We start from the raw sequence: 12,450 nt of genomic DNA, 5'->3' as shown, positions 1-12,450 counted from the left end.
TCCAGTTCCTCGTCAAAGACTTGGTCAAGTCCACCGTCGGTATCTTGTTGGCCTCTCTGCACCGCATGTTTCCGTAACGCTTCGAGAGCAATGGCCCTGTCCTTATTGGGCAAGCTCCTCATAAACTCGCTGTTGGGACCAAAAGGACCCTCTTCCAGGATCCGCAATTCTTGTTGAACCTTGGAGAGCTTCTCTTCCACTTCCCCCCGCCCGACGTTCTCTTCTGCCTCAGGGTTAACTTTCCTCTTTGTATTGCTCCCAGGCGTATCTTGCTCGTAGAAGCGAACCTTGTCGTCAGGACCGCCATAGTGAACAGAGCGCCGTGTCACGGCAGAGAATGTCCGTGGCAAAGGAAGAGGCGGAACCGACGGGCTTCTGCAGGCCACATGTTGATACCACCGAGCTCCTTGGGCGGCTTGGCGGAGCATAAGTGCGAATTTATATCATCGGACGGTATGCAGTGGAAAGGGTTTGGAATAGCGAGGCAAAAACTGTCAGTGGAGTTGCTCAAGTATGAACGCAGAGCTCCGCGGCGAAAAACCAATTATGACCTATTCGGGTTTAGCGCAAGAACGCGCCGATTCCGTCAAAGCGTCCAGAACTGCGACAGAACAACAACCGACTCAAGCAATCTTTACTGGACAATGGACCCCGCTTTCTTAGAGTCTGAGGCACCGGACTTGTCCCGGGACGGTCTGAATACTCAGGTATGTTGTTGATATGAAGCGCGTAAAAAAAAAAAAAAAGAAAAAAAAGAAAAACAGCGCGCTGATAACAGCTCAAAGGGTGTCTATATTTACCGACCTGCGAATGCGAAACCGAACAAACCCCAAAACGAACGTCCCCCTAAGCGGCGAAAGGTCGAATCGGATGGTCAGGAGAAACAAGAGGAGAAATCCCAAGGAGCCCAGGCCCGTCCGTTCGTGCCGCTTTTGAACGGAGAAGAGAGCGCATCCTCAGTTGATTTGAGATACAACGCCTACCAAAGATTGTGGTCCAAACAGGAGGCGAAGATTCAGGTTCGTGGGAAATTAAGCTGATTTAAAGCCTATGGGCGCATGTCTGACCATAGTTCAGGAAGTATTGGAGGATGTCGACTCCAAAATACTCGAGGAAGTGTCAAGTTTTGTCAAAGAGTCCTCGGCTCAGATGTAAGCCTGCGCTCATTGAAGGATAACCTGAAATGGATGCTAACGAAAAATCTAGTTATGACGGCTGCATACCCTCTGCATTGGTAACCGTCGGGTCCAACGTTTCTTCCCTCGGCCGACTGGTGACGCGACTCAACGAGAGATTAATAACAAGTGGAGAGGGAGGCGTGGTCGTTTTGGAATCCGGCGATGCACCCAACATTAAGACGACCTTGAAAAACATCATTCGAGCGGCTGTCACAAATACCGAAGGGAATGATGGCTATCAGAGTTTTCTCACTGACCGTGAAGTAGGATTGCTCTTTTAAAGAAGCGCTGCGACTTGAGACTAACTCTGAACATAGGGGCCAAGACTACTTGCATACGACCTTGATCTACTAGGCGACTACGTACAACGGAAAGGAGTGACGAAATTAGTTCTTGCTTTTCGAGATAGCGAGGCTTTTGACCCTAACCTATTGACGGATCTACTGTCACTACTGAGGTGAGCCTTGCCATTACGTCGCCATGGGCATTAGCATACTAATAAGCTTCAGCTCGTGGCTTGATAGGATACCATTCACGCTGCTGTTTGGTATTTCAACATCCGTCGAGCTCTTCGAAGGAAGACTTCCAAGATCTAGCGTTGCGCTACTTAGGGGCCAATACTTTGAGCTCCATGAAGCGAGCAACTGTGTGGATCGTATATACGAGAGGCTACAGGCTGATCCGGATGGAGAGTTCTGGCTAGGGCGTAGTATTACCGGTGTTTTATTTGAGCGGACGAGCGATTACTTCTATACCCCTGAGGCGTTTTGTCGAACAGTAAAGGTATGCCTAGCGCTTGCTTCGGTTTATCCGCTTCGATCTAACACCTTCTAGTATGCGTATATGTCCCATTTCTTTGCGAATCCGCTGGCGGTTCTGTTTTCAAAAGATTCGGCATCTGCTGGATTGCCCCATGGGAAGCTCTGCCAGGCAGTTAGAAATTTACCATCTTTCAGAGCGTATGCATCCTTTTTTTTCGAATTACCCAGTCTATCCTAACCAAAAACCCCAGGCTTTGTGAGGATTTAGTCGAAGACGGCCATTCCAAGCAAGTGCGCAACTTGCTGGAAAATGACGAATACCTGTTCCAAGAATGCTTGAAATACCTTGAGACAGGCCAAAAGCAAATGCGAAATATCTTCGAAGCAGTGAAATCAACTCATACCTTTCTTAAGCACCTCAATCTCAGCAAGAAGATCGGAGTATCGGACATTTCAATTCTCGCTCTTTCCGGGGAATTGCATAACTCGCAGATCGTGAACGACATTCTAAATACGATGAAAACGCTCGACTCAGAGGGTCTCAAAGGTCTACTCGCGACGGTTCCAGAAAACCTGGCAGATAGCCCTCAAGTGCGCGAAATCCAAAGAGACTTCGAGGCTTTATTAGAAGCATATCCGAATTCAAAGCCTCTGCAGAGTGGATATGACAACCGGAACTCCGTCGCGAAAGTCACCGTCGTTCAGCAGCGAGTCCAAGTGACAAAGAGCAAAGCCAAACAACCCAAACAGAATGTTGAATACACGCAGATCCTCGACCGTTTTCATGCCACACTGGGGGCCTATTTCGCAGAAACCTTGGTGGGACCACAGGACTTATACCTGTACGAAGTGTTCCTCCTTGACATGAGGTATCCCTTGAAAGACACTGTTGCGCCCAGACCACGGTTCGCAATCGAACGGGCATTATCTAGTCCCTTCGATTACTTGATATCCACGTCGGATACGCCAGAGAACAGACTCTCCGCGAAACAACCCGTGACGGCCATTTTATATCAACTCTACCTCGAATCCGGGGCTATTGTGAACGCCCATGATCTCTGGAGTGCGTTCTACGCTGTTTTCGAAAGTGATCAGGGAGATGAGTGCGACGAAAGAGTGATCATGGCACTGTTTTACAGAGCGCTGTCGGAGTTGAAGGCGCTCGGTGTGGTTAAGAATAGCCGGAAGAAGGTGGATCATATCGCCAAAACATCTTGGGCGGGGTTGTAAGTTTTTGTACATTAGATACTATAATTTACTTTTGAACAAAGGGTATCATAAGAAATGCGCACGCGAATGCTGGCATCGAATCCGTCATCTCAACTGCTTTGAAGGGGGTGCTGTATTATGTCTTCGTTCCCAAGTGGATGTCCTCCGTCACTCAAAACCATGGCTTCCCTCCGGCGCCTCCGCACAGCTTGTTCTTCTGCAGTTCCTTCACGCACCCGTCGCCCCGAGTATCGACTCGACCCGGCTGTATCTTCTCCATCGATCATCCACACATCGCTGTCGACATCGTCGTCATCGTTCTCTTCCATCATGCTGCCCATTAAACCATGTTTTCGTAATTGCTTCGTTCCATCTGGGTGGGATGAGAGAGTGCCGAATATCGAGCTCATGACTGGATCATCGGTCCACCAAGATTTCATAAGGATCACCACATCCTGTCGCCGCGACGGTTCGGCCAGTGCGCATGGAAACGGGTATTTGGTTAGCCACCGGCTAAGTACTCCGGCTTCCAATGCGGCGGGTATATCTTCCTGCAGGATGGCATTGAGTATACCCAGGGCTTTCTTTTCGCCTAGTGGTCTTGTCTTCGGGAGGATGGGGGATACTGTAGTACAGGTTTCTTCGGTATGTTCCTCGAGGAAATTGCACAGACAATCGACAATGGCCGTGTACGTCGGGAGGTCTTTTAGTCGGACACACACGGAAGTTCGAGAAACTGAACAAGCTAAATTAGACCTAAGTCAGAGTGTTCATTAGCGGGGGGCCATACGTGCTCGATTGGATACCAGAAACCACATGGCATTGAGCGCTTTACTGCGCCGCTTATGATCTTCGCTCGCGAGGTCATCTAGAAGCAGATCCCGGGTTTGACCTTTCGTAGCTCGCTCCGAGATAATTCGCAATGCCCTTGAAAGGGTCAGCCCAAATGTAGCGCATAAAACATCTATATCTGACTGACATACGCCGCACGAAGGTCGTAGCTTGTACTCTCAGAGAGTTTTAGAAGTGTGTCTAATTTGAGGACTAAGAACGTATTAGCTGGATAATGTAACGACCTTGCGAGAGTCAGTCTGCCCGACCATCTTCTGTTCCCTCACTAATCATCTTATCTTCTTTCTCGACATGCTTGATTTCTGTTAGATCGCGCACCCGACGGAGATCTGTTGCGATTCCGCGGACCGCGAAGAATATTGAGACGCCTATCACGGTCAGTAAATGTTCTGAGCATCCATAAAGAGCAGATTTACCAAGGCATAGCCATAATAACTTGTCGCTTGACTGAAAAGACATTTTTATTCTTGCATAGGGTCATAAACTGATCGCATGCAACAAACAATTCATGATGCCTGAAGGCGGCGAGTCCCCGCATTATACCGGCAGAATACTATCCGTCCAGGCGGTGAGTACAATTTTTATTTTCTCTGACGACGATCTAAAAATTCAAACCAGCCTCAAACGCCTACATCGCAAAGGTCAATCATGCCGCCTTCGCAGTTGAAACAGCTCAAGGCCTCGCTGCGAGACAATGGGGTACTGGGTCCCCAGCAGTCGAAGAAGCAAAAGAAACAGAATGTGAAGAGTGGTGCCAGTGCGCAGAACCGAAACCAGCGCGAAGCGGCATTGCAAGCTATCAGAGATCGGTTCAATCCTTTCGAAGTCAAAGCGACGACGAAAAATGCCAAATTTGATTACACTAGCCGCGACGGGGGCGCAAATGCGTCTAAGACGACGGCCAGGCCCGGCGTTACCAAGTCGCTAGGCGAGGAAAGAGTAAGTTTGATCCAAAGTGACGGCGCAGTAGTGGTGATCTGACATTCTTTATCTTACAGCGTCGCGCAACCCTTCTGCGTGAAATGGACCGGAAAAACAAAGTCGGTGGTATTCTGGATCGCCGTTTTGGTGAAAACGACCCGACGATGACGCCCGAAGAGAGAGCCGCCGAACGATTCGCCAGGGAGAGCCAGAAGAAGGCGCGCAAAGAGTCTATGTTCAACTTGGAGGATGAGGATGAGGGAGATTTTACCCTGACACATATGGGCCAATCTCTTTCCTTCGACGGCGAGCCCCACGTCGACAACGAACCGCAAGACGACTTTGAAGACAATGATATGGGATCGGAAGATGGTCTATCTGACTCGGAAACCCCGCGGAAAAGGAAACGTGTCTTTGCCGAAGGTGAAGTAGTGGTAGATGGGGCTGAAGACGGAGAGAATCTACCAGAGCGAAAGAAATCGAAGCAAGAGGTCATGAAAGAAGTCATTGCCAAGTCAAAGTTCCACAAGGCCGAACGGCAACAAGCCAAGGAAGACGATGCCGACCTACGTGAAGAATTGGACAAGGGTCTTCCTGATCTCTTCGACATGCTAAGGAGCGTGAAGCCGCCACCGAAACCGGAGCCCCCGAAGGACGATTTCTCGTCGATGAATCCTGAACGTGCGGCTGTATTAGAGGGCATTTCTCAGCAGAACTACGAGAAAGAGTACGACCAGCGCTTGAAGCAATTGACATTCGACAAACGGTCTCAGCCAACAGATCGTACCAAGACAGCCGAGGAGAAGATTGCTGAAGAAGCCGAGAGGCTCAAGAAACTCGAGGAAGATCGAGTTCGGAGAATGCGCGGTGAGCAACCAAGTGAATCTGAAGATGAGGAAGAAGAGCAGTCAGAAGACGAGGACTCCGATGAAGAATCAATCCCCGACGACGCGAAAGCCTTTGGATTGCAGCAACCTACGAATGAGATTCACACTCGTCCTGAGCTGGGAGTTGAAGACGAAGACGATTTCATTCTCGATGATGATCTCGTTGAGACCAGATCTGATGCTAGTTTGGAGATTGGGGACAGTGACATTGAGGGCTTTGAGGAAGAGTCTGAGGAAGAAGAGGAGGAAGAGGACGAGCTCATCAACGGGCTCACATTTCCTGGGGGCGGGTCCGGACAGGCTTCAGCTCCTGCCGATAGCGCAGAAGCAAACGAAAAACTGGCATACACGTATCCTTGTCCCGAGGACCACGAGAGTTTCTTGCACACTATCAAGGACGTACCGGTGACAGATATCCCAACGGTGGTTCAGCGGATTCGTGCGCTGCACCATCCCCGTCTTCACAGCGACAACAAGCGAAAACTTGGCAGGTTTGCAGAGGTCCTCACCCAGCACGTTTCGTACATGGCAGAGCAGCCCGAAAATCCACCTTTCGCTATTCTTGAAAATATCATTCGACACATCCACTCGCTGGCCAAGAGCCACCCGGAAAATGTCAACATGGCTTTCAGGGCTCGTCTCCGCAAAATGGCCACCGAGCGGCCGCTAAAACTCTCACCAAGCGACCTGGTCATCCTGACGGCCATTGCAGCAATTTTCCCAACCTCGGATCACTTCCATGCCATTGTGACGCCGGCACATCTGTGTATTGCGCGGTACATGGGACAGGGAGTTATCAACTCGCTCTCTGACTTTGCTACGGGTGCCTATGCAGCCAGTCTGTTCCTGCAGTACCAGACCATCGCCAAACGATACATGCCAGAATTCATCAACTACATCCTAAACGCACTCTACAATTTATCCCCCCAGGAGCCCAAGAAACCCCTTGGCTTCTTCCCTATCAGAAAGCCCGAGCAATCGGTGGCCCTCACATCGAAGTCCAAGAAAGCCACCCCCCGAAAACTCCGCTTCTGGGACATTATCGGGCCTGAATCTGGCAAGGAAGAAGAACTCAAACTCTCCCTCCTCACCACCTTCATAACTCTCCTCTCCACCGCCTCCGACCTTTGGATCGGCCAATCTGCCTACACCGAGATCTTCGAACCAGCACAAGCCACCCTCAACCACCTCTGCAAATTCACCACCTCCTCAGCCCCCTCCATCCGAGACACTCTCCAGTCCACCCTCGACAAACTCTCCACCAATCTCTCCAATTCCCATCTCTCCCGCCGCCCGCTCTTCCTCCACAACCACAAGCCGCTAGCCATCAAGACTGCTATCCCCAAGTTCGAGGAATCCTTCAACCCGGACAAGCACTACGACCCCGACCGCGAGCGCGCGGAAGCCAACCGTCTGCGCACCGAGTACAAGCGCGAGCGGAAGGGTGCGTTGCGCGAACTGCGGAAGGATGCAAACTTTGTTGCGAGGGAGCAGCTGCGCGAGAAGAAGGAGAAGGATGCGGAATACGAGAAGAAGTACAAGAAACTTGTGGCCGAGGTGCAGAACGAAGAGGGGAGAGCGGCCAACGAGTACGAGAGGGAGAAAAGGGCGCGGCAGGGGAAATCTTAATTGCTTTTTTTTTTTTTTTTGGAAGTTTTGGTTTTGTCATTACCTATTGGGATATTTTCACTGTTGTATATACATACGTTCAAGGTGTATTCAAAAGAACTTGTTTATTCAATAGTCAAATCATTTGAATGCCCAAAAGAAATATATATCAATCCCAGGAAAGAATGCAAGATCACTGCCACAAGGCCTCGCCAATGCTTACCAAATAATCACACTTTTCCCGCTGACTTGTCGAAACAGTCTCCATCTTCGTCTGGCCAGTCCGTATATACAGTCGCTGATGCCCCTTACCGCTGTCCCAGCCCTTCCACTCAGGACTCCGCGAGTGACGATGCTTATTCGGATCAAGACTCCTAATAAAGCTAGTCCAATATCCCTGCACAACTGGGACAATCGGTGCGTTCGAAGTCCGGTACGAAGCCGGGGCGTCACCCGATATGTAGTCAGGACCAAAAACAGCATTTATATCAACTGTATGCGGAACGCCCACGCCGGACTTGACAGTGTCCGGATCTTGCACATCGTACTTGTAGGACCAGCTTGGGGCCCCGGCTTTAGCAAAGACAGTGGACATGTCCATCCCCGGGCATGTGTAGCGTATGTCACCGTAGGCGTTGCTGGCTGGGCGCCAGTAAGGGCCGGAGTTTGGGAAGTCTTGGGTTTGGTTTGGTTGGAGATATAGCTCGTTAATTTTGGCGAGGTGTTCGAGCTTGACTTGGGGGAATTGGCTTTGGATGAAGGTATCCGCGTCGCCGACGTCGGACGTGTTTTTGGGTACGAATGTGGTCCCTTCGTTTGTGACGTCGCCAAAGATCACTGGCACTTTGATGAAGTGACCCTGGTGGAAGAGACGGTATGTAAGATCTGGGATTAGGTCGTTATCGACAGTCGGTCCGTACATGTAAAGCGGAGCATTCTGAGCGTTAGGAAGAGGAGTATTGATATTCTCGCGCTGGAGGTCTGCGATGTCCAAGTTGCGCAGGCATGCTAGAGTATCATTTTTGCTGGCGCACCCGGTTCGGGTGACAAGGTTGTTGTAGGTGAATTGGCTTTGTTCAACATTGCGCATGCTGGCGAAACTTGACGCGTCTATGGCAGCACCGTGGAATAAACCGTCGTTTCTTCCACCGTATGCCCCGAGGAGCAGATTGATAGATGCAGCTCCTGCACTGGCACCGCCTAGGACAACGTGTTGTGGATCGCCTCCGAACTATGACTGTCAGCATTCGCACAGGTCAAGTACGTTAGGTAGACATACCTTGCTGATATGCTTCTGCACCCACTCCAGAGCCTTAATTTGGTCTTTCAAACCATTGTTGATACTTCCTCCTTTCTTGATTTCCTCCCCAGCTAAGAACCCATATGGACCAACGCGATAGTTGATAGTGACCACCACGATGCCATTGTCTGCTGCTTTGATCAATCCGGTCCCATTATAGTTCGGACCAGCAAGACTGTTGAAACCACCACCCTGGATCCAGACGAAAACCGGCAGTTTGCTAGAATTTCCTGTCTGGGCAGGAGCATAGACGTCAAGGTATAGGCAGTCTTCCGATCTGCCGGAAGGTATCGGGTATAATTCAGTTGGGATGCAAATAGGGCCGTGCTGTAAGCTATCAGTACTAAGCTCACAAAAATAGATAAGGTAGAAAGAGACATACCTGGTTAGCAGATTGAATTCCATCCTTCTTCACCGGATCTTGAGGTGCAGCAAACCGCAAGTCTCCCACCGGAGGAGCAGCGAATTGAATCCCCAGCCATTCAACTGTGCTATTCGAAGGCGACTGGCCACGATACTTTGCATAACCCAAGTCAACCACAGTATCCAATGCTGATACCACAGAAAAAACGAAGAAAATAGCGAAAAATCGCCCGGAGAACAACATAATGGCCATGGACAACCGAATTCGGCACTGTTCTTCAACCTCTCGATGAGGCACGCGATATGGCAGCAAAGGAATGTAGCATATTTAATATATACTCCGTGCTCCGCCCTTGATTAGGCTCATTGACCCCTCTGCAACCCTGAACTCGGAAAATTTCGAGTCTGCCTCATGCTCGTATCCTGCAGATCGTATGCAGTGAGATCGGGGCGTAGTCCGAGACTAGTCAATATCACTTTGACATCAGCTCCTGTGTCATTTATTCAGTGCAGTACCCCTGAAGGACCTGGGTTAGACATTGTATTATTTAGGAATATTTAAAAAGTATGATTTAAAGTTCTGGCATTGCATAGTAGTGGTACAGAGTTGAGTTGAAGAGAAACCATGTAGATAGCGTTAAGATTAGTTATGCGGAACATCTCCGCAATGAGTTCATCCGATTTATCCAATTAATCCACTTTCACTCTTCTCACCACCAATCCATGGTTATACAATACTACATAACCGATAATGCCACCCCTAGAAGACGAAGAAGAGGACTACATGTCCATGATTATTGAAGAACCCAAGCAAAAAGAAACCTTTACCCAGAAGAAGCGCCGACAACAACGCGAGGTACTTTCACCCTCGGCCGCCAAACATCCCAATCTCACCAAGCACGCAAGAACTAATCTATATTACCCTTAAATGAAAAGGCCGAAGCACGCGCTAAAGTTCCTTCCAAAGCTGAACGCGCAGCCGAAGAAGCCGCCCGCCGCGATGCCGCCCTTATGACCAACACCCTCGACCCATCGAACAAGGGATTCCAGATGATGGCCAAGCTTGGCTTCAAGCCTGGTCAAGCATTGGGAAAACAGGCACCACCGCCATCAGAGAAACCGCATGGCCAGGATGCTGCCGCGAATGCGCACGACGACAAGCGAACTGAGCCGTTGAATTTGGTGTTTAAGGAAGATCGTGGGGGCATCGGGTTGGATAATGAGAAGAAGCGAAAGATTAAAGAAGAGGCGGAGGAGGCTTTTAAGAAAGTTAAGCATGAGGAGGGGGATTATCGGGATCGGGTGCGATTGGAGCGCGAGACAAGACGGGCTGAGGCGCAACTCCATGCGGCGCAGAAGGTTGCAGAGAGGTTAGATACTGAGGCAGAGGAAGGGAATAATGATGAAAAGAATGGCGCCGACGATGGCAAAAACAAAGGCGACAGCCAAGAAAAGGAAAAGAGGTCCAAGAAGAACGTCAAACCAACGTCCCAAATCAACGTCCTTTACCGCGGCCTCGTCCGCGAACGCGAAGAAAAAGAGCGCTCCGTCCACCTCCGCCACGCCCTCCAAACCTCCCTTCCATCATCCTTCTTTCCCAACCCTGAATTACCCGGCTACGACGATCCAACTCTCGAGCGCGAAGACCGCGAGGCAATTGATCCGCAAGCGCGCGGGGAGGGATATGCGAGCAGCCTTCTTGAGCAGGAAGTGGATGAGGAGGATCCGGAACTAGATGAATTCAACGCGCTCGAACCGCAGGAACGGCTGCATAAGTTGGTTTTGCATCTGCGGGAGAAGCATTGGTATTGCTTTTGGTGTAAATGTCGCTATGAGGATGAGACGATGGAAGGATGTCCAGGGTTGACAGAAGAGGATCACGATTGACGCATATTACTCTCCACCTGTACTATTAATACTGATAGATCGAGATATCAAGCATGACATTAAAAAAACATATCAAAACATAAATACACACACCACGACAACATGGCAAAAGAAGAGACAATCTTATGTACATTCAGTGCCCACCGTACCCAATAGCCGTAAATTCAACCGATATTGGTGAGAAAAATAGGAAAAAAAAAAAAAAAAAAAAAAAGAGGGGGAAATCAGATAATCTAAACCCGAAGAAAGCTGCATATCAGACGCAGATAAAAAGCAAGGGGGCGAAAGAAATAAAAAGCAATTTGAAAAGGTTTAAAAAAGGTCAACTCTGAACCATACCCAACAATTCATCCAACGATCTCCTCGAACACTTCTGCAGATTTTGGTAACAACCCTCGCAAATCCGAAGACAACAAAACACACACCGATGACGGACCTCCCGGTCGAACTTTTGACAAGTCATACACGGCAACGCATGCCAGACATTCGCCGCGGGAGGCATCGACTTGTGTTCCTGATAGCAGGCGAAATGCAATTTTGTTAATGGCGCCGCGACGGGCTCGTAACCCGGGGGTGTCCAGAAATCATCAATATCCGTGTTTTCCACGTCAGGCACCGGCTCCAATCCCGGAGAGATATCTGCGTACATCCGATCGACGGTTTCGGGCTCGGGTTCTGGGATGTACTCCTCTAGAGGCTCTCCGTCGCTCGTTCCTGTTCGCTGCGATCCGTTTGACAGGGTGCGCTGGACGGGTGGTGGAACTGCAAGACTGCCGTTGCCGTTGCCGTTGCTGTGGCCGATGCCATTGCCATTTACGTTGCTAATATTAGGAGTGCTGCGGTTGGCACCCAGACCCGGCATGGGATACCGATCAGTCCCAAAGTCAGACATGGGCACGGTGTCGAGAGAAAAGTTCAAATCCGTTGCTGAAGCTGCAGGCAGCCGCATGGGTGTTGGCGCTGCTACAGGCGCAGGCGCCGCTTGAGGAGACACGGAGGTAGGCACGGAAGGCAGTTGCTTATCCGGAGGAGGAGGAGGGAGGGCTTCTGGTAAAGAATCCATCTTTGGCTGTTGCTGTTGCTGCTGTTGTTGCTGAGACGCTTCGGAACCCTTTTTTCCAAATGACTTAATGGAAGACAATGAGGGGACTCGGAGACCTCGGGGACGCTTTTCGCTTTCCAGAATTGCCATGATCTGGACCGGATGTTTTTGGTGGTGGTAGGAGGGAAGGTAGAAGAGACCGTGCTGATAGTAGTGGTGACTATTGGGGTCTGGGTCGTGGTGGTGGGTTCGCAGACGATTAGTTCCTTGGAACCAGCAATCAACGACGACGCAGCCGATGAGGAAGAAAGCGAACAAAGGAGTGAACTTGGACAGAAAGACAATGAATAGTAACAAAGACAGCAGCTGAAATTTGGAGGGAGCTGGAGAAGACTTGGAAAGAAAACCTGAAAAAGAAGAGTTAATCTCAGTCTCAGGATCA

The 12,450-nt window shown here is 50.0% G+C and overlaps 6 protein-coding genes across 6 annotated transcripts; 3 read left to right on the top strand and 3 right to left on the bottom strand.

The window, feature by feature from the left end:
• Positions 1-90: 90 nt before the first annotated feature.
• EURHEDRAFT_514850 (putative origin recognition complex subunit 3) lies at positions 91-3,169 on the top strand (the record flags this gene model as incomplete). The annotated part of the gene is made up of 9 exons (XM_040786311.1): positions 91-109; positions 664-707; positions 786-1,019; positions 1,078-1,151; positions 1,207-1,441; positions 1,496-1,635; positions 1,688-1,961; positions 2,013-2,137; positions 2,191-3,169. 9 exons carry the CDS (start codon positions 91-93, stop codon positions 3,167-3,169), a joined length of 2,124 nt encoding a protein of 707 aa, XP_040639626.1.
• Positions 3,152-4,485, bottom strand: EURHEDRAFT_411669 (uncharacterized protein). Its single transcript, XM_040781697.1, has 5 exons — positions 4,417-4,485; positions 4,249-4,368; positions 4,132-4,192; positions 3,939-4,075; positions 3,152-3,884 (listed from the first exon to the last, which is right to left on the bottom strand). The coding sequence occupies exons 1-5, from the start codon at positions 4,457-4,459 to the stop codon at positions 3,259-3,261; spliced, it is 987 nt and encodes a 328-aa protein (XP_040639625.1). The 5' UTR covers positions 4,460-4,485; the 3' UTR covers positions 3,152-3,258.
• Positions 4,486-4,648: 163 nt separating this feature from the next.
• On the top strand, positions 4,649-7,437 carry EURHEDRAFT_454633 (snoRNA-binding rRNA-processing protein NOP14; the record flags this gene model as incomplete). The annotated part of the gene is made up of 2 exons (XM_040784212.1): positions 4,649-4,939; positions 4,999-7,437. The coding sequence occupies 2 exons, from the start codon at positions 4,649-4,651 to the stop codon at positions 7,435-7,437; spliced, it is 2,730 nt and encodes a 909-aa protein (XP_040639624.1).
• Positions 7,438-7,609: 172 nt separating this feature from the next.
• Positions 7,610-9,323, bottom strand: EURHEDRAFT_454643 (putative triacylglycerol lipase; the record flags this gene model as incomplete). Its single annotated transcript, XM_040784215.1, has 3 exons — positions 7,610-8,647; positions 8,696-9,043; positions 9,099-9,323. The coding sequence occupies 3 exons, from the start codon at positions 9,321-9,323 to the stop codon at positions 7,610-7,612; spliced, it is 1,611 nt and encodes a 536-aa protein (XP_040639623.1).
• A 318-nt stretch (positions 9,324-9,641) lies between these two features.
• On the top strand, positions 9,642-11,071 carry EURHEDRAFT_411665 (putative G-patch domain protein). The gene is made up of 2 exons (XM_040781696.1): positions 9,642-9,935; positions 10,016-11,071. Exons 1-2 carry the CDS (start codon positions 9,831-9,833, stop codon positions 10,964-10,966), a joined length of 1,056 nt encoding a protein of 351 aa, XP_040639622.1. The 5' UTR covers positions 9,642-9,830; the 3' UTR covers positions 10,967-11,071.
• A 217-nt stretch (positions 11,072-11,288) lies between these two features.
• EURHEDRAFT_514845 (uncharacterized protein) lies at positions 11,289-12,158 on the bottom strand (the record flags this gene model as incomplete). The annotated part of the gene is made up of 1 exon (XM_040786310.1): positions 11,289-12,158. One exon carries the CDS (start codon positions 12,156-12,158, stop codon positions 11,289-11,291), a length of 870 nt encoding a protein of 289 aa, XP_040639621.1.
• Between the last annotated feature and the right edge of the window lie 292 nt (positions 12,159-12,450).

The sequence above is a fragment of the Aspergillus ruber genome (assembly GCF_000600275.1).
Source record: "Aspergillus ruber CBS 135680 unplaced genomic scaffold scaffold00010, whole genome shotgun sequence".
In the NCBI taxonomy this organism is placed as follows: Eukaryota; Fungi; Ascomycota; class Eurotiomycetes; order Eurotiales; family Aspergillaceae; genus Aspergillus; species Aspergillus ruber.
Note: the sequence above shows the minus strand (reverse complement) of the source record. Positions and strands in the feature narration are given on the sequence as shown.

Excerpts from the sequence above, each read along its gene's own strand:
- EURHEDRAFT_411669 (XM_040781697.1), bottom strand. The coding sequence starts at position 4,459 with ATGTCTTTTCAGTCAAGCGACAAGTTATTATGGCTATGCCTTG. Across the intron at positions 4,193-4,248 it reads TAGTGAGGGAACAGAAGATG|TCCTCAAATTAGACACACTT; the intron begins GTCGGGCAGACT and ends ATACGTTCTTAG. Across the intron at positions 3,885-3,938 it reads TCTGGTATCCAATCGAGCAC|TTTCTCGAACTTCCGTGTGT; the intron begins GTATGGCCCCCC and ends TAGCTTGTTCAG.
- EURHEDRAFT_411665 (XM_040781696.1), top strand. The coding sequence starts at position 9,831 with ATGCCACCCCTAGAAGACGAAGAAGAGGACTACATGTCCATGATTATT. Across the intron at positions 9,936-10,015 it reads AGCGCCGACAACAACGCGAG|GCCGAAGCACGCGCTAAAGT; the intron begins GTACTTTCACCC and ends TTAAATGAAAAG.